Source organism: Acartia tonsa, chromosome 6, assembly GCF_053477335.1.
Source record: "Acartia tonsa isolate MP-2025a chromosome 6, ASM5347733v1, whole genome shotgun sequence".
Taxonomy (NCBI): Eukaryota; Metazoa; Arthropoda; class Copepoda; order Calanoida; family Acartiidae; genus Acartia; species Acartia tonsa.
The window spans coordinates 28,222,557-28,250,275 of NC_137265.1; the positions used below are offsets into that span (position 1 = coordinate 28,222,557).

The following is a 27,719-nucleotide window of genomic DNA, read 5'->3' on the forward strand; positions in this document are numbered from 1 at the left end:
AACGTGGAGCCCAAAAATCAAATAATTGTAAAGTAACCAAACTTTCTAAATTGTACCTTATTTTCACAAATAATGCCTTAAAAGGTTTTAGACAAAACGATTTTAACACATGTCTAAGTACTATTATTACGGACGTACGGACTGAATCCTAAATGTCTAAAAAGCTACGCTTTTGATAACTTATTCTTATCCTAATCTATACAGCACTTGTGTTATATAAATCCAATCTTAACTGTATAAACATTATTCTACAACAATATTTTTTCTTTCATCGCATTATGTTTACTTCATGGATATAAGGACAATTTTGTCCCAGGGATCTAAAGGGATATAATTATACATCCTCAATGATGATTCACAAAATAAACCTTCTGTAGGTTACAATTGGGTGTTGAACAATTTGGACACTCAACTCAATTAACCAACTAATAAAAAATAAATTAAAGTCCCCAAGGTTGTTAAGCCAACGAATAAGAAAACGTTATTTTAAGACTTTTTAGACTTGTATAATAAATAGCCCAATGTCCCTCTCCTTGACTTTGTCCACATATGGAGAGGCAATAACAAGAAAATCTACACACAACAAAATTAGAATTCTATTATATACCTATTTATTACTATGATTGTAGTAGAGTGTTTAAAACTAAAATTTAGTTTTAACTTAAGCTTTTCTATTGTAAGTTTTGATCCTCCCGTCAATCCATCCGTAACGGTTACCTCTTTTCGTTAATTTAGACATGTTAGAAATGACCTGCTTATTCAATTCTGACACTCTACAAATATTAATGTTCGTTTGTCCTACCGATTTGAACCTTGCTTTTATGGATGTTGTCATTCTTAATCATGGATATGTAAGGATAAGAGCTGCACACAAAAATAGAATTGTTGTCTTAGTTCTATTAAATTATGTGTCTTTGTGTGAAGAATGAAAATAAGACTACTTTAATAGAAAAGAAATGGTAGAAAGGACATAAAAAAACAGGGATCTGAAGGGATAAGACACATGATGAATTGATGAGGAATCCAAATTATAATAATTTATCTTCTGTAAATCTTATTGGTTGAAAAGTTTGAACGCTATTAGTTTGAATCAGTCATCAAGATTAATAATTACTCCTAGATTTTGAGACCGCCTATTTTGTCCCTTTTTTGTATCTCTTTTGAAAAGTGCGACACCCTGTGACGTCAATGAAATAGGAAGAGTTGATCGTAATAAAATTAACAACTTTTTTTAAAATAACTATTTTTAATGCTTTAAAAAAATATTAAAAATCTTAAAAACAATACATAATTTCTATAAAACGTATTTGCTTCTTTTTTTTGTAACAAAATTAGTTTTTTTGCTACTTTTTAAATAAATTCAATCTTCAATGTTCATCACATCAGCTGATTTCTATTTTTTATTATTGTTTTGATTGTTATTAGAGGCGTGTTATAATTTTCATAACAATTTTAAAATTTGTTGAAAATATTAAAATTATAGAAATATAGAATAAAATATAGAAAGTGATGGTACTTTATAATCATTAATAGGTCCGTTATAAACATTTATTGTTACTTAATGCATACAAAATATAATTAAAGGAATAATATTGCCAGCTTTAAATTATTATAAGAGCTAATTTAGTACAAACCAAAACTGAAGAAAACTTTTAAAAATACCATTTGTATTGCATCTAGACAACAAATGATGCTCAGTTTAGGTTATGTTTGATTAAGTAGATGTAAGAGAAGGGTTTATTTATTCATCTTTAAATTATACTTTTGACAGTAATTGTCGGTTTTTATGGATGGGGTCGAATGGGGTACGGACGGAGGGGGGAATGAGCGGCGAAGGGGTCATCGGGGGGGGGGGGGAGGGAAGACTCAGCATTAGAACTTTATATTATTTGATGAAATTTATTTTAATTGATGACGTTGGGGCCAGCTTCTTTGGCAAGGACCCAGGCCAGCTAGGCTATCCTATCCCTTGATCATATATGTAAAGTTGTGGAGGACCCAAAAGATTCCATCTGAAAAGGGAAAGTCTCTCATCCTAGGCACTGTGTAGAATTTGGGGGGGCCCCAGCGACACGGAAGCTGGAATCGCCAGAAGGGGGAGAGAGGTACTCTCTCCAGTGTACCAGGGAAGGTCAAATGGTTGTAGCAGAAGAAATTCTATGGTTTCTTGGATATCTTGAAACCGGTTTATGATAATAACAATAATAAAATGGAAATCTCATAATTCGCTCTTTTTTTAAGTTCAACTACAAATCCTAGCGATTTTAAAAGACTAAAAATGATTAAAAGATTTTAGAATAAAATAAGCATAATATTTGAATTGTAAACCTAGATATTTAATTACATCCAAGAAAAGCCACAAGGCAAATAAATTAAAGAGTAACTGCACTGTTGATCAACAACTTTTGGGCTGGAAATCCATAGTTTGAAAATTATAGGACAACTCTAACATGCTTAAATTAATCAATTTATCGCCTCATATTATAGACAGCTTTCCACGGTTATTTAGAATGAAAACATATACAAATAAAACCAGTTTTGTGGGCCCTGAGGTGTCTAAGGCCCGTGGTAAAAAAATTAGCATTAATTTTATGATTTTTATTTTAATAATTGTGGAAATTTGACTGTAATACCAAGTTAAACATTATTTTTCAGTATTGCATAGAGCCGGTTCTAATCCAGCGGATATAAATCGGTTTGGAAGCCATACTGGAATAGGTATTTATCGCATTGTATTATAGACAGCTTTCCACAGTTATTTAGAATAAAAAAATATACAAATGAAACCAGTTTTGTTTGCCCTGAGGTGCCTGAGACCAATGCTAAAAAATTAAACATTATTTTATGATTTCTATTTTAATAATTGGAAATTTGACTGTAAAACAAAGCTAAACATGATTTTTCAGTATTGCTTAGAGCCAGTTCTAATCCATCTTATATAAATCGGTTTGAAGCTATACTGGAATATATATTTATCGCATTGTATTATAGACAGCTTTCCACAGTTATTTATAATGAAAAAATATACAAATAAAACCATTTTTGTGGGCCCTGATGTGCCTAAGGCCTGTGGTAAAAAATTAACATTAATTTTATGATTTTTATTTTAATAATTGTGGAAATTTGACTGTAATACGAAGATAAACATGATTTTTCAGTATTGCTTAGAGCCAGTTCTAATCCATCGGATATAAATCAGTTTGAAGCCATACTGGACTAGTTATTTATTGCATTGTATTATAGACAGCTGTCTGCGGATACTAAAATGGAAAATTATAAGATTAAAACCAGTTTTGTGATAAAGGCCTGTGATATAAAAACTGACATATTATTTATGATTTTTATTTTAGTAATTGTGGGAAAATGTGGAAATTTGACTGTAATATGAAGCTAAACATGATTTTTCAGTATGGCTTAGAACCGGTTCTTATTCAGCGGATATAAATTGGTTTGGAAGTCATACTGGAATAGTTATTTATTGCATTGTATTATAGAAAGCTGTCCACGGATATTAAAATGGAAAATTAAACTGTTTTTAAACTATTTTTGAAAGGTATATAAAAAACATACTGTGACACCTGTAGAATCATACTGCAAAGCCAAAAATAAGAACAATTGCCCACGTCGATTTTTATTAGGATTTTAAAGTTTATTTTTTACTATGGATTCAATAAATTTTACTGAATCATGATGTTTCTTTCCTTTGTGGGTAAAATACTCAGCTTTTAGAGTGTCTTGCGTCATAAATATTGTATGCTAGTATACAGTAAAGTTACATGTTTTGATTTTATCAATCAAAACTAATTAAAAATTAATTCTTTATAATATATCAATGAATTAACATAAAAATGTTTCATGTCTATAAACAAGTCCTAAAAATTTAAGTATGTCCTTAAACAGTATTATCTATTTATGCAGTTTTGCAACAAATTTACTTACAATATTGTTTGTACTGATGCATTAATATTCTGCTAATTCAGTTCTGACAATCTACAAGTGTTAATGTTCGTTTGTCCTTCCATTTCAGAGCTTCGCTTTTATGGATGTTGTCATCCTTGTTTAATTTTATTTAAAAGGGGGCCATTTATAAGTTTATTTTATTATATCCATTTGTTTTATCTGATACTTTCCAAAATATGTTTTATTAAGACTTTATCAATAAAAAGTAAATTTTTTGTAACTAGACCAAATATAATTAAGAATTAGAACCATAAATCTAAATACAAAACTAAAAATATCCTTGAGACATTCTATTCTGCAACCTTTTTTATTCATAAACATTTTTAATCAAGTTAATTTGTTTATACCTAGTGTATATAACTGTGTAGGTACGTCGTATACAAGCACTTTAAATTTTAAACTGACAAATTTTTTAGATTTTAAAAAGTTAATCTAATGGATTTTATTTTTATTTATTATTTTGTTGTAATTAAATCAGGGTAGCCCCTTTCGTGACAACACCCCTTAAGGGGAGTTTCTTTGTATTTTCACAGTAGCTTTTCTCCTATTTCTAGCCCCAAGCAATTTTGAAAATACGACAAATCGCCACTTAAGGGGCGTTGCCATGAATGGGACTATACCCATAAATCATTTTTAATTCAATTGTTTTATATTTATATATGTATTATTTAAGTAGAATTTGTTGTTATTTTAATAATTTTTAATACAATTGTTTTAACTGATTCTTGTTTATTATTTATTACGATTTAGAAACCATAGAATCCGTACGTCCATTTATAATATGCTGATACACATATAGTAATCTGCGCTAATATCCAATAAAAAGTAGTAAGCTTTGTTCATATATAGCTTAAGAATTTGGTTACCGATCCGATTAAGTTCTACATTTTAGGGAAGATGCATAAAGGTTCTAAAATCCTTTTAGACCGTTTTCATCATTAAAATCTGAAGATGGTTTTATGCTATTTTTCTACGCTAAATTCTAAAACTAATATTCTTTAGTAAATGAATTGCTACCAAGTTCTTTATCTTGATAATCAGAGGCTTTTAGTAAAGTAGCGTTTGGGGGATGGTGCATTTTGAATTAAAATTAATTAAAAAATGAAAAAAATTCCAATAAAAGTTGCACTATCAGAAATACTCGTTTTATCTGGAATTATCTGGTTTTTCAACCTTACAGTGTCACAACTATAAAATTGAATTAATTGCCCATTGTCCCCTCCCTTCCTCCCTGCCTAAGGCCTGTGCTAAAAAAAACTGACATTATTCTTTAGGATTTTTATTTTAGTAATCGTGGGAAATGTCTGTAATACAATGCTATACATGACTTTTTCAGTATGGCTTAGAACAGGTTCTTATCCAGCGGATATAAATTGGTTTGGAAGCCATACTGGAATAGTTATTTATCACATCGTATTATAGACAGCTGTCCGCAGATATTAAAATAAAAATACAAGAGTTAAAAACTTAAAAACGAAGTGAAAAACGTTATTCTATATCCATTATATTTATCGGTTGCAAAGCTGTACTGAAAAAATAAAAGATCCCTCATTCATTGAAATATTTACAAGGTAGAACATGTTGTATAGTTAGGTTGCTAATATGGACCTCATTTATTTGTAAGTGGTAAGGGGTTGGGGGCAGACCCACAGGGCAGGATTTATGCTAGTTTTCATTTAGTAGGTTTAAATTTCGGATCAATTATTTTTTTCCTGTAACAAAATTTACATTAACTTTTCTTGCAAAAATAAACCACTAAAAATAAAGAAAGGAGTCTGAAATTTTTTGTGTAGATTCTTTAGACAAATGAGAATCGCAGTTCTTTTATGCTTCATGATCCATTTTTATGTTTAAATCCCTTTAATTATGCAAACTTTGTCCGTAGGTACTACATTTTAAAAAGTCTTTTTTTATACTATTAAATAAAAAATGTTGATTGTCTTTCAGTGTCGTTAATTCGTTGGCCTTTCAAGATCGATGACATTTTAAACATAGCTAGTTAAAGTAATTGGTAGTCTCTAAATAAAATTTCATTAATATCACATGAATACAAATAAACTTATTACAATCATAAAAAACGACACTAAAAACCATAAACCCCAAATGAATATAAAAAAATATTTTTAAAATAAATTATTTAAGACTGTTCACGTTATCATCAGCTAAGGGGTTAATATGAGCCCACTTATTGAAACCATTTTTAAGATTTTTCATGAAAGCAAAAGTGTTCCCCATTTTCGGGCCATAAAGGGGGAGAGGGAAATGGTCACAAACCGGTTTCAAGATATCCAAGAATCCATAGAATTTCTTTATACACAACCGGTCAAATAAGCAGAGGGTCGGGGGAGGGGGTAAGTGGAAGCCTCTTCCTCTATTGGCCGGTTAGACTTGAGCAATACATTTCATTCAAAAATAAAGGGTGGAGCATCGCATGAGAGGGGATGACTTTTCCTCCTGGTTGAAAGGATGAAAGGGAAGGGGGATTCCCATTACATGCCTGATGTACAGAGTTAGGCACCTGACTGGCTTGAATTTAAACATAAGTCTTTAATAAGACCAAACAAGAGTTGGATTAAAAAATTTTTTAAAAATGTGAATTTGTTGTGCTAGTGGTAAAAAATCTGAATTTAAAATTTTTTTACACAATGTTAAAATACTTATTATCTTAAAGTAATATTTTTAGTAAGTTGAAGGATAGAATAAGGTATTTTGTAATGAGAATATTCACATTAAGCCAAATTATGTCAAAATTTAACCCCCCCCCCCTTTGGTTTGCTAAAATCAGGCATTCCCGGAACTTCCTTTGGGGTGTTTTTTTCTGACCATGGTCCCGTTTTAGCGTTTTAGCGGTCTTGGGCATATGATATCTTAATTGATTCAGATATTTTATAACCGGTTTATGCCCATTTCCCTTTTCCCCTTAATGGGCTGAAAATTGGGAACACTTTTGGTTTCTTTAAAAATCTTAAAAATGGTTGGAAGTCGTAAAGTGTATTTAGGCAGGAACAACAGTATCAGCATAAAATATTTTATTTCAGAACTTAGAACTATGGGTAAAAATTCATGGACAAACAAATTAAAGGAGTTGAAAAGAAGAGAGGAAGAAGGAAACTTACTCTTCATGGTATGTTAGGATTAAAGGAGGGGGGGGGGGGGGGGGGGGGGTGGGTTAATGCAACCATCTCGTAATCAATGATTGAATAACACTTAGAATTCGAATTTTGATCTTAAATTTTGCATGAATAATCCTTGGTAGGTCTATTTTCCCTAATTCGAACAAAAAGAACACATATTACTTTTTTTGGCTCAAAAATCTTATTTAAGTTCTAGCCGGTTGCTGTTGGTACTAGAAACTTAAAAAATGGCTATTGCTATCATTTTACATGAATTAAACAAAAAAATATGTTTTTAAAAGTTGATTCCTACGTAATTAATGATGAATTTGCCCTGAAAATAGGCAAAACGCGGGTAAATGGCTGAGCCGCCAGCCGTTACTTTTCCAACTTTTTGTTCGATTTAGGGAAAATAGACCTACCAAGGATTACCCATGAAAAATTTCAGTTCAATTTAATCACTGATTACGAGATGGTTGCATTAAACCCCCCCCCCCCCCCCCCCCTTAAACTTTTTAAAAATCTTCCAAGATAATAGCCTTAACTTATGTTCAAACATATTAATAATTTTAAAATAATACTTATGAACAGTGACATGCTAACTGATTGAGTGAGGATCACTGTTTTGGCTGCATTTCACCATATCATTAATGTTAATTACCTATCTAGGACCGCGGACGGCAGTCTGGCAGCAGTTCTCATGACCAGCAGCCGTCGACCAGTCCCAGAGATTCCACTGGACCTCCCCCTAATCAGCATGACAGGAATGGGTTTTCATACATTTGATTTAATGATTCAACAATAATCTGTGAATTATGATTTCTTCAAATGTACCAAATTCTGTTTTTTAAAAATACCTATTGCTAACCCCTGCGGGGCAAATAGATTCAGTGCCCTAAAGAATTAGAAAAAAATTATTCGCCCCCTTCCCTTGCTTTCAATTTATTTCATACACAATAGTATGGGAGTATTTGAAGTAAACATTAAACAAGGCACTTTGAGATAAAAATTAAGCGACGTTTCTTTAATTATAGATAGGTATGATTTACACAAAATTTCTCATGAAATAAAAATGTTTGAAAATCACAAATGAATACAGGAACAGTCCCCGTAATAGCATGGCTACCAGCCCGCCCCCAGAAATGGGAGGACCCCCCACGGATGGCGGAATAATGAGTGGAGCCAACACCCCAAAACCACCTTCTACCCCTAACCAGGTAAAAAATCTCAATATGAAAATGTAAATCAAAACTACAGAGTAAAACACTAGAGGGGGAAGGGGTTAGATAACTGTTATGTGCCGACCTTCAATTGGGTCTTTAAAAATCAACCTATATTGTCGGGAATATTAACACAGCCAAGTAACAGAAAAAATAATTTGCTAGCAGACAAAAAGGTTCTTGGAAAAGGGGGGCAGGTAGTTATCTGTATACAATATACATCTATACTTATTATAATACTAATTAAAATAACTCTTCTATTATGTATAAAAAAATCTTAAAATTTTAATATTAATTTAGAATAAGGTATAAGAAAAGTATCTTAATGAGTTTTAAAGGTGAAATGCTTTTTAGCTCCTCACAAAAGCATTTTTAAGAAACTGCAATTTGTCATTTTTTCACATTTCTTGACTGTGATGCATTTGCAGTAAAAGAATCTTCTTTAATAACGTAGGTTATAGTAAAAAGAAAAAAAACTCCTTCTTATTTGACAAAAAAATCTCTAAAGACAAAAAAGTTATTGAAGTTTGATTTTTTTTTATTAAAGCATTTAATTACAAATTATGGATAAATTATGAAGTTATATCTTAACCTGTCAATCAAATTAAAGGATTATAGGAATTAATAAGGGGTGGGAATTTACGAACATGAGCAATTTTTTAGGTCATGTTTTTTAAGTATACAAAAAGAAAAACTGAATATTTGTTTTCAGTGAGAAAAGGGGGGAGGCGGATGTGCCACTTTTTGAAACCAAAACTAAAAGTCATCAAAGGAACTCAACTAAAAAAAGAGTTACAGGTCTGAGATTTTGCATGGCAGTTGCTTTATAGGGGTACAATATGGAACTGTGAAGAAACGGCGGCGCAACCGCCGAAAACCGCCGTTTCCCGCCAATTTTTTTTTGCAATTTCTCGGCGGTTTTCGGCGGTTGCACCGCCGTTTCTTCACTGTTCCATATTGTAACCCTATAAAGCAACTGCCATGCAAAATCTCAGACCTGTAACTCTTTTTTTAGTTGAGTTCCTTTGACTTTTAGTTTTGGTTTCAAAAAGTTGCACATCCGCCTCCCCCCAGTATTATAATTAAAACGTTTGCGGTCAATTAATGACGTATATAATTCAAATTACTTATGACAATTATCTTTATAATAATATATTATTAATCTTTTGAAATATACAAGTCTGAATTCCTTCTTAGATTTAAAGATTTGAAACTAATTGCCAGTAAAGTATTTTAAATGGGTTATTTAGGGACATAAAAGTATTTATGATGTTAAATACATATTTTAGAATAATAATACTGCTTTAATAACTTTATATAGGTAGTTTAGTCTTGCTTAAATAGTTTGTGATAATAATCTTCACTTTGCAAGAACACATATTTTTCACCTAGGATTTGGACACTGGAGTTCTGGGACAGGGAGGGCATGATACATCAGACCTTGATGTTCTAAATGAAGATATTTTTGAGAGTGCTGATGTGACGCCCCGCCATGTGCCTATGTACAGCAGCTTTCCCTCGCCTGGTGGCCCAATGCTTAACCAACCCATGGGCCTCCCCTCCTTGCATAGATCCAGCAGCAGTCAACCTGGCTGTTCTCCCCACCCAAGCATGCATGCGTCACCAGCTCCTGTGCCTCAATCCCCGCACCAAATGCAATCTCCTGCAAGTGTGCCGCCGTCCCCCGCTACCCACCAGTTTGCCACGCCGTCTCCTGCCCAGCCTCCTTCACCGGTGACGTATCTTCCTATGAAATCACCAGCCGCCTTCCCGCCGCCGCCGTCTCCAGTCAGCAACATGACACCCCAGCCATCTCCTGCCAACTTGCTTCCACCTCAATCCCCAGCCAGTAGTATACCACCTTCATCACCTCTAAACAAGCACTACTCTGTAAAATCTCCTGGAAGCGTGAGTGTTCCCCATTCTGTGTTATCCCCTCAGTCTGTATCCCTGCCCCAAAACTCTGTTATACTTGCACCTTCAGGGCCGGGTGGTGGAGCTACTGTCCTGCCACCTGGCGCCTCTTTTGTACCTGGAAATGTAATTTCTGGAATGCAACCACTGCAATTTAGTTCTAGCGGCACTTTAGTTAATAGTGGGGGTCAGGTTTTTCAAATTCAACTACAACCTAATACTGGTGTAGGGCAAGCAATAGTTACCAATACCACTGCAGCTAAATATCATCCTCCACAAAGCACGTCACCTGTTAATTCTCAGACGGTTGGTGTGTCCGGAATCAGCCCCCAGGACAGGACAAGACTTACCAGTACCTTAAACTCGATGGTTACCACACAAAACCAGGCGCCTGTAACAAATGTATCTGCCGGTCAAACTCAGCATTCCATAATTATTAATTCCAATGGTGTGCTCAGTAGTGTCCAGCCTGGAGGCACTCCAATTATAATGGGACAAATGGTGGCTCAGTCTGGAGGTGGGACAGCTGGCACTCCCATGATAATTCAACAGCAGGGTGGTGGTGGCCCTATGTTGTTGTTACGACCCAATGCTCCCTTACAAACAACGCCTACTTTAGTGCCAATAGCAGCTCAACCCGGCCAGTTTATTGTTCAACAAGGTGGCCAGCAAAAAGATATTGAGGAGGTTCCGCCGCCGCAAGTGATAACGTCACAGCCACCACCAACAACCACAGCTGCTCAGAAAACTTTCGATTTAGGTAATATTTTTTTTAAATTTTACAACATTTTTGGGATTAAAATCAGAGAGAGAGGGGACAATAGGCTGTTTAGTACACTTGTCCCCATAGTTATATAATAACGTTTTCTTATTCATTGGCGAAACAACTTTGGGGACTTAAGTAAATTTTGATTGGTTGGTTAACTAAGTTGAGTGTTCAAACGTTTCAGCCACTAACTTTAATCTAAAGAAAGGGTAACGTTGTGAATAATCATTGGGGATGAACATCAATTTATCGGCCATTGTCATTATCCCTTTAGATACCTGGATTTTAAAAAAAAGACTTCTATCTTATTTATATATATGATATTGATCCTTTGTGTAAAATTTCATATTTTCTAACTTGAAAGTATTCCATTTAAACAAAAAAAATAACTGCCTTTATCTCATTTAGGTGATAAACAGCATCAAAAATGTGTTTAAGAAAGCTTCAATCAATGGATGTTATTTCCATTTTTTAAAAGCTGTTAAGTTAAAGGTTTGTCTTTTAAGCTTTATAGCCACATAGGTTAAGTTTTTCAAGTAAAGCTTATCCTAGATTAGGTTCAGTTTGAATTATTATATGAAGTAGTTCTGATAGTTCATTTAACAATATTAGAATCAAGTGATTGATTTAAACTTTAAATTGTTGATTCCTGTTAAAGGGGGGAGTCAGAAGTAACACTTTTTGAAACCATAACAAAAAGGAACTCAACTATATAAAGAGTTACAGCTCTAAGATTTAGCATGGCAGTTGCTTAAAAGAGGTACAACATGGAAATTTAAAGAAACGGCGGCAGAACTGCCGCTCCTGCTGAAAACCACCGTTTCCTACCGAATTATTTTTACATTTTCTCGCAAAATTAGATAATTTTGTTGGAATTTTTCAATTATGTCAATATTAAAAAAATTAAAGTGTCAAGTGCAAATACACGGACTGATAAAAATGGTTCATCTAAGGTGAATATAGCCTAATTTGGCGAGAAAAGGTAAAAAAAAAATCGGCGGAAACGGCAGTTCCGTTTCTTCACAGTTCCATATTGTGCCTCTTTAAAGCAAAATCTCAGAGCTGTATTTCTTTATTTAGTTGAGTTCCTTTGAATTTTAGTTTTTGTTTAAAAATTTTCATTTTTGCCTCCCCCTATTATTTAAAAATGTTTTGTTAAAATTCCATTAATCTTGTTTATATGAACAATATTTTTTTAGATGAGAAAGTTGAAGAAAAAAAAATTGATTGCCAGGAATTGAGATACATTTATTTAACATCAGGGAATAGCCAAGAATCCGACAAAAAAAATGGCGTATTCCTGCAGATTCTTGATTTTTATTATTGGCGGATTCTAGATTCTTCCAATATTTTAAAAGGCTTTTTAAAAAAATTAAGTGTTATATATGTCCTAAAAATTAATGTTCTTGGTATTCTCATAATTTTCTTCTGAGAATCAAACCAGATTTTCAAAGATTTTATATATAATGATGATAATCTTTGCCTTCATAAATGGGAGTTGAAAGAAAAAACTCAAGACGCTAGCTAATTTTAGCCTACCAATTAAGAATCCAAATCTGCTATTAAAAAAAGGATTCCGGATACGGATTCAGATTAAAACATTGACCAAAAAATGGGCGGATTCCAGATACCAGATATGGATTGCCAACCCTAATTTTGTGTCACTTTTGATATCAATAGATACAATCTTAGCATATTATTTTTTTAATTAGCACTTTCACCTTTCCCTTTTTTAAACATTTACAGGCATATAAATATATTGTTTTTGTACTATTTTGTATGTAACTTAATCTCAAATCTAAGGGACATCTTTTTTGAAAGAGGGGAGATTTTTCTAGCTTGCCTTCCCTTCTTTCCTCCCCATGAGGTGCTAAGGGCGTACAGGTAACTTATTAGTGTTTTGTCTGTCTGTTTGAATATTAGACATACTTTTTATAGGACTTGATTAAAGAGATACTTTGCTAATAACAATTTACTTTGTTGTATTGGGAATCAGTATTTGAAAATCTGAACAAATCTTTTGTTGAAAAGGTTACAAATGAACATGTTTGAAATAGACACACGGACAATCTGCTATCAATTATAGAGTTGCTACGCTTTCTAAAACATACCTTACTACTATAGGAATCACCTGTCAAAGTTTGAAATTGATAGGAAAATTCTAAAATGCCTAAATTAACGATGAAAGCTATCCATTACGGACTGACCATAATTAAAGAAAAACTTTTCTTTTAAAATTAGTTACTTTGTTTCTTAGATCATTGCATATTTTTTTTGCAGATGCATTGTACGCCCTTATTTGCTACAACGTCCATCGGAGGGAAGGTTCGTTTGCGATTATTTTGAAAGAACCTGGCTTACAAGGTAGGAAAGAATAGTCAAAATGAAATTTAACCCACACAGATTTCTACACATGTAAAAGTTGTCAATACACATGTTATGTTAAATTTTTGTTAAGGGGGGGGGAAGTGAAGTTTTGACATATTTGCATAAACCATGAGTATAGGCTTTATCTTTGGACTGAGAGGATATGTTAACAAAGATAAAATAATTCTATTATGATGAAATACCCACAACTTTAAGATTTTTTTTATAGAGCTCCAGAATAATTTATTTCATTAATCAATTTAAGGCTTATTTTTACATAAAACAAACTTAAATTCAAAATTCTTGTATAGGTTCAATCCAATTTATTGGAATCTCTATGTAAGAATTTTACATGAGGAGAATATAACCAACAATAAAGTAAGTTTTTTTTTAAAATTAAAGGTAATGTAAAATAGATCTAACCTTTAATGGCTTTTACTTTTAAAGCATTACATTTTATATATTTTTGTTTTCAAACATCTGATAGCTTTTAAAATCAAATCCAACCCTATTAATGCCTAAAGGATCCCTGCAAGAAATACACCTGTCTAATTGCTGAAAGACTTCCATGAGTAGACCCAATACCCAAAATTTGAAGTCTCTAGCTTCAATAACAAAGTTGCATTTATAAGTACATGAAAATTTTTAACATTTCATTGGTAGAATTCAATTTATGATTATAGAGTTACTACGCTTTCTAATCGTACCTAACTACATCACAATGTAAAGTTTGAAAATGACAATTCTAACATGCCTAAATTAACAAAAAATGCTATCAGTTTTATTTGGACGGAGACCCTAATTATAGAAAATTTAAAAAATCAACATGTTTAAATAGACATTCTGGTAACAATTATAAAGTTGCTACGTTTTCTAAATTTTACCTAACTAATAAAGGAAACTATGTAAAGTTTATAATCAATTTGACAATTCTAACATGCCTGAATTAATGGGAAAAGCATAAAAATTTGTTGTTAAAAAGTTAAAAAATCAACATGTTTAAAAAGGACATTCGGACATTCTGATAATGATTGTAGAATTGTTACTTTTTTAAATTGTATCTAACTACTACAGAAATCAGCATGCAATAGGACAATTCGAACATGCCTAATTTAACGAAAAATCTATCCGTTAGGGAAGGACATACCTACTCTAATTATAGAAAAGATTTCCTTTTTATATAAAAAGATAAACTTAATAATTTGTAATTTTTCAGGTTGAAACTTTTTTCAGCCGATACAACAGGAGACAGATAGGCAAGCCTACCATATGCAATACATTTGAAAGGTTTAAAGGTAATTTATCTTGTCATTTGTGTAAAAGTTAAATCTGATTTCAAGTAGCAGCGCTACTCTTTAATTGGTACTCACTGTTGTGCTGTTCTCACAAGTGTGTGTTATTAGATTTTATTTTTAGTAGCGAAGCTACTCTATAATTTGATATGTCAATATGTCCGTATGTCCCTATGTCTTAGTTTAAATTAAATTTCCTGTCATTTAAAGAAAACAACCATGACGGTCAGACTGCCGGGATTTTTGCAGGTTTTTGGCTATTTTTAAATTTTTTCCCTATTTTTCCATATCTCTGATGTATATAGTCCGATTTTCAAAATTTTTTATGTTAAGGATATAAAAATTAAATTTCCTGTTGTTTGAAGAAAACAACCATGGCGGTCAGGTTGTATTTTATCAGGTTTTCGGCTAATTTTATATAGTTTACATATTTCCCCATGTCTTTGGTGTTTTTGGTTCAATTTTAAAACTTTTTTGGGATATCAAAATAATTTTTCCTATTATTATGAGCATCTTTTATGTAATTTACTTTGACCGTCATTATTATACAAAACATGTGTTTATTTTCTTCGATAAATCTGTTCTTGATTTTAATAAATATACTTTAAATCTACTTTTATGTATTCCCATACATGATTTTTGTGCTTCGCTACTTGTTTTTTAAATAGCTTGTATGTTTACAAAAAGTATTAATAATAGATGATATATTTTGTTCAATAAGGAAATGCTATTAACAAGGTTTAAGTTGAGGAGTGATAATATTTCAGGGGTGTAATTTCTGCAAATTTTACCCTGCTAAAGGGGCGTAAAAAATAATATTTGGTTGGGGGGAAAAATGGAAAAATTAAGAAAACTATAAGTATTGGTAAAAAACAACTAAAAAAATATGTGGGAGGGAGGATAATAAGAATAAAGTAAAGAGTTCTGAAAATATTTTTTCATTTTATACCCTTCCTTGCTGGAAAAAATAGGATGAGAAAAAAAATTAAAATTTTGGCAGCAAGGGAAAAAATGAATCTTGTGCAAAATATACACCCCTGTAATATTTTTTTAGAATTTGACATACAGGCACACGAAGATATGATAGAGGCATGGATCACAATGTCGTGTTGTGTATTTCACTTTGGTTGCAATTAAAAATTATTGAGTCATGACACAACCTTTTTTTTGGCTAAAAGTCATGTAATTTCCAAAATTATTGTGTATTTCTTAAATTTTGAATATGTCCAAAGAAAATTCTCTTTGAACCAAAATTGAATAATGAAGTGCACATTTTTTTATTGTTTGGAGTTATATTTCACCCTAGGGGGTATTATAAACTTCATCCAGCAATTCTCTAAATTTATCTCCTTTGGAACACATATATACAAATATTTAAAACATTCCTTCTATGAAATCACAGCAGATTTTTAGGAAATAATCGATATTGTAGTTTAATTTGAATGTTACTTATGTTTACTTAAAAATCTGGATGCAAGTAAAAAGTTTCCCCCTTTATCCCCTTCCCCTTTTTACTTATCCCCTTCCCCCTTTTTTCTCCCTCCCCCTTCTCTTTTTAAAAAGTCGTGTAATGCTAATGTCGTATGGGTGAGTTGCACCTGGACTGAACAGTCAACTTGTCAACTCAAGGCTAGACTCTTGGTCCTTCACCTCATACCCATGGTACAGTACAACCAACTCTCTGTGATGCACGACCTTTGTCTGAGAAGTCCTAACTGTGCATGGTAACGAGTTGCGCCTGTTTTGGGCCAAGGCATTCCCCCCACTCTAACTATTTACATCGCGCATTTGACATAGTAGCAGTGGGAACCATTTTTAACGTCTTTAGTTTTTAACGCGGTGTCGGACCGAGATTCGAACCTATCACCTTCCCGACGACGAGCGAATGCGCTACGTGTTGAGCCACGGTCGCGGGTTAAAAAAAAAAAAAAAAAAAAGTTGTGTAAAGTAGTGTTTTTGTTGTATGAAAGTAGTGTAACAAAAAATTTTGACATGTGATCCCTGGTTGGAGGCTTCAAAAAGTACATACAAATGGAGTGCCCCCAGACGAAAGTTGGAAACATTGAAACGCATGGCAGACCGAATGAAAATGGCTAAGAAGTTCTATGGACATAAAATAAAAATGTGTATTTTTACATATTTTAAAGAAGTTTTTTCTAATAAGGAAAAAATTATATTAGAGATTTGTTTTCTAGTGACTCAAGATAGGCATGTACAAAAATTAATTATCATAATTTTCAATAATCAATGTCTAATTTTCTTCATTGAAATGGGACATTTTGAATCAGAACAAAATAATTCATTGTTTTCAACATATTATGCCTGAAAACTGGTTTTTCCAAAGTGCGTGATTTTTTAATAATAACTGTCAATGACCAATTTAAATAAACCATAATTTTGGGTATTGGGTCTACTCGTGGCAGTCTATCAGTAGTTAAAGTGGTATATTTCTTGCAGTGTTCCTTTAATTAAAGGTTTCTAAGGGATGAATAGTGATATAATTTTTTTCCTATTAGCTAAAGCTAAAAATTTAATTATCATTTGTTATAAATTGCTCCTCTTGTTAAGTTGCTATTGTTATTGTTATGTAATTATGTAATGTAAATTAACTGAGTAAAAACTTGTGCAGTCCTCTGACGGCGGCCACTGCTCCGTAGACCCACAGCTGGAGCGCCAGGTAGAGACCATCAAAATAAGATGCATTTAAATGTTAACACATTCCTTTAACCCTTATAGATCGGGCCCCAATTCCCACCTTAATAGATTGGAGGGGGGGGCTCCAAGAGCCCCTCCCCCCTCTATCTCGGCTCCTGTTACAGATAAAGACGTAAAAAAATTTTCTGGTGGTTCATGTGTATTTTTAGAGAAAATTAACTTTTCTAATTAACTTCCGCCGCCGTTTTCCGCCACCGCCGCCAAAAAAAATTTTATTGCATTTATTTTGAAAAATTTTTCCCCTTATAACCAACCCTGTGGGGGGGAATTATTCCTTACCTCAATTGTAAATGATGAACCAATAGTTCAATAGATTTTGATACTATTTTGTTTAGAATTGTCCCTTCCCAACCTTAAACCACCTTACATCTAACAATCGAGTTCTGGAAGTTTGGGGGGAACATTTATTTATATTAATTTAATGTGTTAATTTCTTTAGTTGGAAAGCTGACAAAACCAGCAGTTTCTGGTGTGAAGACAATAAATACAGCTGGCATAATGGTTAAATCTGGAGGCATTCAGGGCGTACAGGTATACATTATTTTTAGTTGTTTGTATGGCAGTTCTATAACCAGAGAGATGAGCTGATTATTACAATTGTCCCCAAAGTTTTACAATAACGTTTTCTTATTCGTTGGCTTGACAACCTGGTGACTCTTAATGGATTTTGATTGGTTGGTTTATTAAGTTGGGTGTCCAAACGTTTCAACCACTAATTGTAATCTGCAGTATGGGTAATTTTGTGCATTAACATTGCATGCGGAATGTATTGTACATCAATTTATAGTCCATTGTCTTATGACTTCATATCCCTGGCTATAACTCTAAACTTATGGTATTGTTATACCTACGTATTTTTACTGTGTACTCACGATGATGCCCACTTTTTTTTCAAAAGCTAACGTTGTTTTGACTAATATGTGTATAAATAATGATATAGGATGTTAGGTTTATACGTATGTTTTGTGTATGAGCTCCACGCATAACACATAAGAATGACAATATCTTAAAAATTATTTTTTTTGTGTAAATTTTAGGACAAGGAGGACAAGTTCAAAATATCGGCGGCAAACAAACTATAGTTAGAAACAAATCTGGCGGTCAAACCATCCGCACCGCCGGTGGCTAACAGGTCATTGTGATGACCACAGCCGGCGGCGCAGCGGTCAAATCACTGGGCGCCCAATATTCAACCGCCGGCGGTCCGGGACAGACAATGTATGCTACACAGGGCGCCGGGGGCGGTGTTAAAATGATTGTTGTGAGCAGTGGACAATTGTCTGGAACATCATTCTCCAGACCTGTTATGGTTAGCATACCTAACCAGCAGGGGGTGAAGACAGTGAATGTGTTGGGTAAGCCGGGGGGCGGATCTCAGATAATTTCCAGCGGAGCCGGACAAATTTTGACGCTGCCGGCAGGCCAGGGAGTTCTACCTGGCCGCACACAGACTATGATGATTGGTATGTTAATTTTAATTTTCTACAATCACACCTAAATTCTATTATCAAATAAAATAGAAATAACAAATCATGCAAAAGATTATTTATAAAATTCACTTTTTAAGATCTATCTCTTAAAAATACAATGCATTACTTGTTTGTTCAACTTCACATTGATCTTTTTCTCAGGAGGAAAACCCGTAACAGTTTTGACCAGCATAGCTGGCAGTGCCACTCACGGAGGTAAAACAGTTCAATTAGTAAACACAGTCAGCAGCCAACCAACATCAAACCACGGCCAGCTAGTTACCGCTGGCGGCCAACAGGTTGTTGTTGGCAGCAGCGCAGGAGGCGGCCAGCAGATGGTCGTTATGTCGGCGGCTGGTATTGGCAACCAACCTACAGCTAGTGTTACAGGTATTGAGACTTCTTAATTAACCTTTTTAGAAAAATTCAAAGGAAGTTGAAACATATATTTTAAGGAAAGATATTTATAGATTAATGTAAGTAAATAAGGTTTACATTTGAATGTCCTTTAAAATGTATATTTTTTTTCCTAGGTTCCGTTGATGGCCCTGTAACTAGTGATGCTGCCAGCACCCGTTGGTGCCAGCCAGGTTGACGGGGGCATGGTGACACCTCAAGAGGGCGATGTCAACACCGAATTTCATCATATAGATCTTGCTGAATATATGTCAATGTTTAATTCCCAACTGGACGGAGAGTGTATGTTCAGTTCTCAAGTTGATGGGGATCCTGGAGATGTTACTGACGAAGCTGCAACTGCAACAGCAGCCACTGCCGCCACTGCCAGGAGGTTACTGAACAGAGCACAGAATCAGGTATGTATAACATTCTACTTCATTTTGTTCATAGTATTACTCCCCATGATAAGAACATTAAAGCTTAAATTCCTCTCTCGCGCCAAATTTTTTGTTATTTTTCATAAAATGAACTTCTGATATGAGTTTAAGTTTCTATTTGTGTTAAATAAAAAACTTAAAAGATTTTATTTCAAATTATGATTTTGATAAGGTACAACAGTAGTAAGCACAGAATCAGAGACGCCTCTAACAACTCCACAAGTTTCAACAGCTCCTGTTTCAACAACACCCGCAGAAAATGCCTCTAGTTTACCTATAGTACAACAACAAACAGGTTATTTTTTACTTCCTAAATTTTAAATATCAGTCATATGAAATCAAGCTTTACACATAGCGTTATTAATAGATTAAAGGTTTTTAAAGAAATTTTGAGGGCTTGGCTCATCGTGCTGCTGACAAGTAAACAACATTTTACCATTAGAATCTACCCCCCCCCCATACGTTATAGACACTAGTTTAACAAGTAGTTGCCGAATGGTAATAGAAATATGTTCAAGTAGTTTCCCTGTCAACTAACGCACGACTAACCTGTAATTAAGGTAGTTAGTTTTTTTTTGTCTGAAGCTAAAGATCTTGTTAATTGCTGGTCCTAATTTGATGTAATTTAAGTGGATATCTTAGAGTGGTTTTAAGCTATTTCCCTTACCTTCTTCTAGAAACTAGGGGCGACGTATAAAATAAGGTTGCATTTTATTATTATTAACTAAGTTGTATTTATATGATCAGGTCTTGCAGTACCTGTATGAACCCAACCAAATTTTAAAATTTTCTTGCGAATTTGAATTTTAGGCGAATCTCAATGGTCCACTCTCGGTGATTCCCAGGAAATTTGGGGTACAAACGAAGAGACTCCATTGTGGGACAGTAATCCTGACACATGGGACCATGACAGTGCTACTAGACTGGCACAAAAATTATTACAGGTTTATATATTTTATTTTTATAAGGTAAATTAAGTGTAAACTAGTGTTAAGGAAATATCCCCTTTATATTCATAAATATGTAATAGTTCTATGAAAAGTGTGCGGTTTATTTAGCCACTTAAATACCTATTCTAATATTTATTTTGGGGTTTCCGTTCAGTTAACTTATGTTACTTTTTAGGTTCAGCATATGGATACAGCTAGTTACGCCAGTGGAGTTGATAATGAATCTAAAGATGTAAGTTTAATTAACGAAGCTTTCAATAAAATCTTTGTTTATTCCTAATTTATTACTTTGCCACCACAAGAAACTTATGTATTTTAAAATCCGTCGTTTAGCTGGTCTAAAATTGTTATTTTAATTTAGGGAAGTCAAATGATCTCACAGGATGGAAAGCCTGGCCAGATTATATCCCCAAATCCCAGGTATAGACACAATTTATTAATCATTATAAAGGGGGGGGGGGGCGGATGTGCCACATTTTGAAACCAAAACTAAAAGTCAAAGGAACTCAAATAAAAAAAAGAGTTACAGGTCTGAGATTTTGCATGGCAGTTGCTTTATAAGGTTACAATATGGAACAGTGAAGAAACGGCGGCGCAACCGCCGAAAAATTCGGCGGGAAACGGCGGTTTTTGGCGGTTGCGCCGCCGTTTCTTCACAGTTCCATATTGTACCCCTATAAAGCAACTGCCATGCAAAATCTCAGACCTGTAACTCTTTTTTTAGTTGAGTTCCTTTGTTGACTTTTAGTTTTGGTTTCAAAAAGTGGCACATCCGCCCCCCCCCCCCCTTTGTATTACTTCCATAGGTAGTATTTCGAGATTATTTTTATTCACTTTTACATATTTTTTGTCTTTAAGGTTTAAGACAGAGTTTTGTCGCAACTTTAGAGAGAAGGGTGAATGCATTTATGGAAATCAGTGCCAGTTCGCTCATGGCAAAGCAAAATTAAGGGTAAGATATTAAATAAAAATTTTAAATATCCAATATCGAAAGGGCTAAAAAAGAAGTTTAAATCCGGTTTAAAACAGTTAAGTTTTTTATTTTAGTATCCGCAGAAAGCTGTATAAAATACGTAAATTACTTTCAGCATGATATGATCCGCCACAACAAGTACAAGACAAAGCTGTGCCAGAAATATTGGATCAAGGGATGGTGTGCTTATGGCACAAGGTACTTTCCATGTTTATGCAACCTGTCTATTAGTTTAATAAGTCAAGAGGGGGTCATTGGACTGTTATAATTTTTACACTAGTCTCCTAAAAATTTTTTATTAAGTTTTCTTATTGGTTAGTTTTGGAGTAACATTTACTTAAATTTTGATTAGGTAGTTTGTTCATAAAGATTAATGTCAAAATGTTTGAAACAATAATTGTTACCTACAGAACGGTAGTCATTGGGGATGTACATCAATTTATCATTCATTGTCTTATCCCTTTAGATCCCTGATTATTAGTACAGGGATTTACCTTTATTACATCAAACATAATCTTAACTTTTACAGAATTTATCCAAAGGATTCATTATTCAAAGAGTTAAAAAATTTAAAATTATGTATTTTGTTTGAAATCTCACAAACTTTAATTGTTCAGATGCAACTTCATTCACCAGGAAGAGGAGCAACACATTGCAGAGAAGACAAGAGTTGGAGAACATCAATCTGGATTCAGGTGAGTTTTTACACCTTGGTTTAAAGCTATTTTTCCTGTGCGAAAAGAAAATATTATTTCATTATTTCTAACAAAGACTAGTTTTCTATTACTAGACTTAATTATTAACGAATGTTAAAATTTTGAATAAAAATTGTTATTGTTTAGACCTTTGATGCCAACGAAATCTCTGCGGAAATCCAGCGAATCCAGTGCTGATTCTGGTGTTGATGTAAACGATGTTTACAACAGGGCTTTAGGTACGTAAATTTAAATTAAAACACATTTTTTTATATTGTAAAAAGCAGGTATACAATTTGGATATGATAATTGATCTTTGTTCTATTGACTGCCACCCTCCCACCCAAATTTTCTTAGATTAATATTAATATACCTTATTCCTGATTTAAATCTAGTAATATTTTACTACTCGTTAAAGTCCAGCTTAAACACGTTCCGTTAAATTTAGGTCAGTCTGAACCGTACGAGGTGACCTCCATGTTCAACAAGACAATCAACATGCCAGATCTGGACATCATCAACACCAAGAGAATGAAGCTAGACATAAGTAAGCTTAGTTTTGGTCCCAAGATCTATTTGTATAGAGCAATTTCTAGGACGTTAATATTAGGGTTGGGCCGGATATCCGGTTATCCGGCCAAATTACCGGATAACCGGCCAAATTACTAGATACTACAGTAGCAAAAAAAATTTCTTAAGAAATCTTATACAAATTTACATAAAGTTAAACTTGTTCAGAAAAAAAGTTCTTCTAGCTTCAATAATAAGAAAATTATAGCCATTTAAAATTTTTAAAAGCAGAGATTTTTGGTGTAAAGTATTAAAAATTATAGAACCGGATATCCGGCCGGATAGTTTCAATATCCGGTATCCGGCCGGATATTGAAAATGGCCGGATATCCGGCCACACCGGATATCCGGCCACACCGGATATCCGGCCCAACCCTAGTTAATATTATAGGGCATAATTTTTAAGTTAAAAGCGTCTTATTTTAGGACAGAAAAAAATGTCAGGGAAGACAGTTAATAACTTAATTTATTAGTTTGTTGAAACTTCACTGATTAGGACATTTTTAATTTTTATTACTTAAAAAATATTGAATGCATGTATTTTATTTTCATAAATGTACACACACGAATGTTTTGTGCTTCGCCACTGGAGGATGTTGTCACCCTAGTTAATTATTAATGATCAAATATTACTTAAGGTACATACAAGAATGATGTTGTTAATACAAGTTTTCAAAATCTGAATGGCAATCAATGGAATCAAATTAAGGTGAATATTTATTGTTGTGATAAAAAGTTTATCTGTAATGTTTAGTTTCCTTCATTCTTCTTATTTAATATTTGTATAAAATTCAATCTGTTTTTATATAACTAAAGGTTTAAAATCCAGCGAAAATAAGCTCATTATAGTTGTTTTATTTTTAATTAGTCGTTGTCTCCCCATTCATTTTTTAGCAGAGATAATAAAACATAAATGTACAACAAATACTTCTTCCCGAAGGTGAGATTGACTTCGCCACATAATTTTAGGGATAATAAAATTAGATTGGAGATTTTTAGGATTTATTTGATCTTGGGAGGGTAGACGTGACCTTTTATTAATAGTTTAAAACCCTTCAGGGACCTAAAGAGAATATAAACACATACACACTCTTGCACTTTCATACCGAAAATGGCAGACCTTTTATTAGGATTACACTTTACAATCATCTTTATTATACATTGTTGTTTTTAGGTTAAAGATATTGAGAAGGATAGTGATATGTTCAATATGAACCTGGCTACTGAAATGAACAGAAATCTTTATCTCGACGTTGTCAAGGTAAACAAATTGATTTTTCTTGAGTCTGTGATCATCTCATCATAGCTATTATTTACCTATTTCTGTTCATGTGGCTTTGAGCGATTATGTTCTATTAGGTTATTTGGGTGTTACTTCTATACTTTATAGGTTGGGCTGTTTTATTTTCCTTTCAGTCCTCAAAATAGCTTTAAGCCCTATATTGACCAATGGAATTAAAATTCTTTGAAATTTTGAGATCTTTTACTTCAGCCATTCATAACGAATACATATTCCTGTAATGTTAAGTTGAATGGAAAACGCTTTAATTAAAAATATTAAAACGCTACCTTTTTGTTTATTCGTTGAAGTCGCTACTGGAAGTAGCTTGGCTCAAAAAATTTCTATCTGTTCTTTAAATACATTTCCTAGTTTGTTTTTATTTTCCTTCTTGAGATTTTTAAAACTAAAAGGGGGGGGGGGGCGAAAGTGACACTTTTTGAAACCAAAACTAAAAGTCAACAAAGGAACTCCACTAAAAAAGGAGTTACAGGTCTGAGATTTTGCATGGCAGTTGCTTTATAGGGGTAAAATATGGAACTGTGAAGAAACGGCGGCGCAACCGCCGTTTCCCGCCTAATTTTTTTTGCCTTTTCTCGGCGGTTTTCGGCGGTTGCGACGCCGTTTCTTCACAGTTCCATATTGTACCCCTATAAAGCAACTGCCATGCAAAATGTCAGATCTGTAACTCTTTAATTAGTTGAGTTCCTTTGACTTTTAGTTTTGGTTTCAAAAAGTGTCACTTTCGCCCCCTCCCCCCCCCTTTAAATAATTAATTTCTGTCCAGGTTAAAGATAGCCGGCCAGTTCCTCATCCTGAGGATAATCACATTCCAGTCTCCAATAACCTGCCATTCAATCCACCTATTAATGGCCAGTACAGGTACTTAGAGGTCCGGGAAAATTGTTTTTTTTTACACTAGTCCCAAAAGTTTTATAAGAAAATGTTTTTGGCTTGTTGGCTTGACAACTTGGTGACTCTTAATAGATTTTGATATGTTGGTTTATTTTCAAGTTTCAACCACTAATTGTAATCTGCAGTAGGAGTAATTTTGTGCATAAACATTGATGAGTTAACATTAGTTATATAATATTTTCATTTATACGGTCAGATGAAAGTCAGAAAGTCAAAAATCATATTTACTAAAATCACTAGAACCCAAAGTATAACAACCACGCTATTGTAGTTATTGTATTCGTTGGCTTAAAACATTCAATACTTTAATTTAATTTTGATTGGTTGGTTCCAAACCTGAAGTGTAAAAACTTTTCAACAAATAATTTTAAAGCTCTTTATTATTTTTTTGTTATTTAAAGAAATGTTTTAAGATATTTTTGTCGTGAAAATAAATTTTTTTTTTGTTTTAGGAGACCAGCAGTCCAAGACAGCTAGCCTTTGTCCGCGTGTTCTCGGCCCTAGCGCGCATTGCGTAGTACCTAAAAGCAGCCTGGCGGCCGCTCACATAGACACAACCACCAAACCTGCCATTATTTTCAGGTATAAACTTTTATTTTAAGGTTTATTAAGATTCGTTGCTATCATCATAAGTGAAATTACTCAAATTACTTTTTTAAGTGAAGCCACTCTAAAATTTTCTTCTGTCTGTCCGTCATTCAATCCGTAACGATATAGGATGAATATGATTTTGAATTGTTTCATTGTTTTATTCATCAGTCTGTCATTTCATGACATGACAACGAAATGATGTCACGAAATTTTTGTATTCGTAGGTGATATTACCTTTTTTTAAAATTGCTTAGGAAAAAATAGAGTTTATGCATGGTTATTCATTCATATACACCATTAAAAGTTGCAAGAATGTACTTCGAAAACTACCTAAAAAAAATTAATGAAAAGTGCTAACCGTTAATGAAGGACAAAGCGAACCTTTAAGTTCTCTTTTAAAAATTGAAGTCATTTCATCTATTATAAATCTTTGTATTAAATATCATTTTTTGTTCAGATGCTAACAGCCCTGCAGAAAACTGGTTTCTAATCGCAACCTACATCACAATAAAAAACAGACTTTTTATATCTGTAAAATTTTAGTTAACATAACAGTCATTTCGGTTTGTCATTAAGCTATAATTGAAAGCTTATTAATATTTGTACGGGTCATACAGAAAACTATAATTATTACAAGATTTATAAATGCAAGGTTGTAATCAATGATTATTTATCTATCCTTATATAATTTTGTTTATCAAAACTTGAAACTACAGTTTTTCAGTCTTCATTTTTTAATCTATTAAGTCATAATTAATAATTTGGCATAAAAAACGTGTTATACTTAGTGAAACTACATTTAACACATCTTTTTTCAGAACATTATCTAATGTATTTTCTTAAGAATCTAGACATGTAAGAAAAAAATACAGGGGGCGATATTTAATCCAATGAAAAACTCTTTATAATCAAACTTTTTCGTTAGTTATAATCTAAAACAATAGTGTACAGTAGTCTACGCTATTTTGCTAAAAATGATAATTTCAAATAGTTAAATTGTTTTTCTTCGGGTAAATTTTTCTCTCTCAGTAAAAACTATTTTGTTAAAATAATATTGTTCATAGTTTGTAAGTAGGTAAGAACAAGTTTAAATTTAAATATTAATTCTTTCATTTCTTCCATGCATTTGTAACTTAAAATTAAGGATTTTTTATTAAATAATTTTTTAATTTAGAAAATAATGAATTTTACAAACAAAATATATTGAAATTATAAAATTTAAGGTCACTAAAAATTTTGTGAAACTGTTGAATTATAATTATATTTACTATATACTATGTAATATCAAAATGTTACTTGTTGTATATTTAAAGGGTTAGTTGCACGAAATGCATTTATTTATGAAATTAGTGAACTGCATATATTTTCTTTTTAAATGGTTTAAGCTATATTTATAGGGCATATATTTAAAAAGATTTTAATTTTGTACATGTAGTTTTAAAAATATCAATTGAAATTGTTTTTCTGAAATGCACTTCATGCAACTATCCCTTTATGTAAAAGCTGTGGTAATATCCTCTTAGGAATATTTTATTTAATTTTGAAAATTCCCCCCCCCCCTCTCCCCCCCTTGACAGAACTATGAACTCTGGCCGCGGCGCTCGGCACCCTTGCCTACCTAATCGCAGCGCTCGGCTCCCTATTCTAAAACCTAACCTAACCTAAAATAGTTGTTTTGTCAGGGGGGAAGGGGGAGGGTATAAAAATTTTCAAAATTGAAAAAAAATATTTCTAAGAGGAGAATGCCAAAACTGTTCCTAAATGCCATTAATCACAATCCATTTTAATTTAAAATATAAAACATTTTTGAAAGATTTACTTGTTTTTGTGATGTTTAGCCTTTACTAGCGTGGCTACTCTAAGATTAGAAATGTTTGTCTGTTAGCTATGTTTAGGGGAAAACAAAAATTGGAGACTAAACTTAATTTCCGTAAGAAAAATGAATTTTTTTCAGCTGGTTTTACAAATGATTGTTTAGGTGAAGATTATAATATCTGCGTTTACTATACAACCCACTTGGTCAGCCAGTCTGTAGTGCGCTAGAAAACATGATATCAACAAAGCGGAAATTTTTTTTCCCTGCAATGTAATACA

At 33.0% G+C, this 27,719-nt stretch overlaps 1 protein-coding gene across 2 annotated transcripts; it reads left to right on the forward strand.

The window, feature by feature from the left end:
* Positions 1-6,808: 6,808 nt before the first annotated feature.
* LOC145322293 (uncharacterized) lies at positions 6,809-27,439 on the forward strand. Of its 2 annotated transcripts, XM_080164182.1 has the most exons (22): positions 6,809-7,084; positions 7,743-7,843; positions 8,179-8,290; positions 12,173-12,205; positions 12,775-12,857; positions 13,254-13,337; positions 13,652-13,718; positions 14,557-14,635; positions 20,463-20,596; positions 20,778-20,834; positions 20,964-21,022; positions 21,461-21,554; positions 21,691-21,773; positions 22,193-22,270; positions 22,418-22,509; positions 22,719-22,817; positions 23,479-23,549; positions 24,015-24,101; positions 24,907-25,011; positions 25,487-25,616; positions 26,083-26,700; positions 26,800-27,439. In XM_080164182.1, exons 1-20 carry the CDS (start codon positions 6,932-6,934, stop codon positions 25,550-25,552), a joined length of 1,737 nt encoding a protein of 578 aa, XP_080020308.1. In that variant the 5' UTR covers positions 6,809-6,931; the 3' UTR covers positions 25,553-25,616; positions 26,083-26,700; positions 26,800-27,439. The 2 variants fall into 2 exon arrangements, with proteins under 2 accessions (XP_080020308.1, XP_080020309.1); XM_080164183.1 differs by lacking the exons at positions 12,173-12,205; positions 12,775-12,857; positions 13,254-13,337; positions 13,652-13,718 and having other exon boundaries at positions 6,840-7,084.
* Positions 27,440-27,719: the final 280 nt, after the last annotated feature.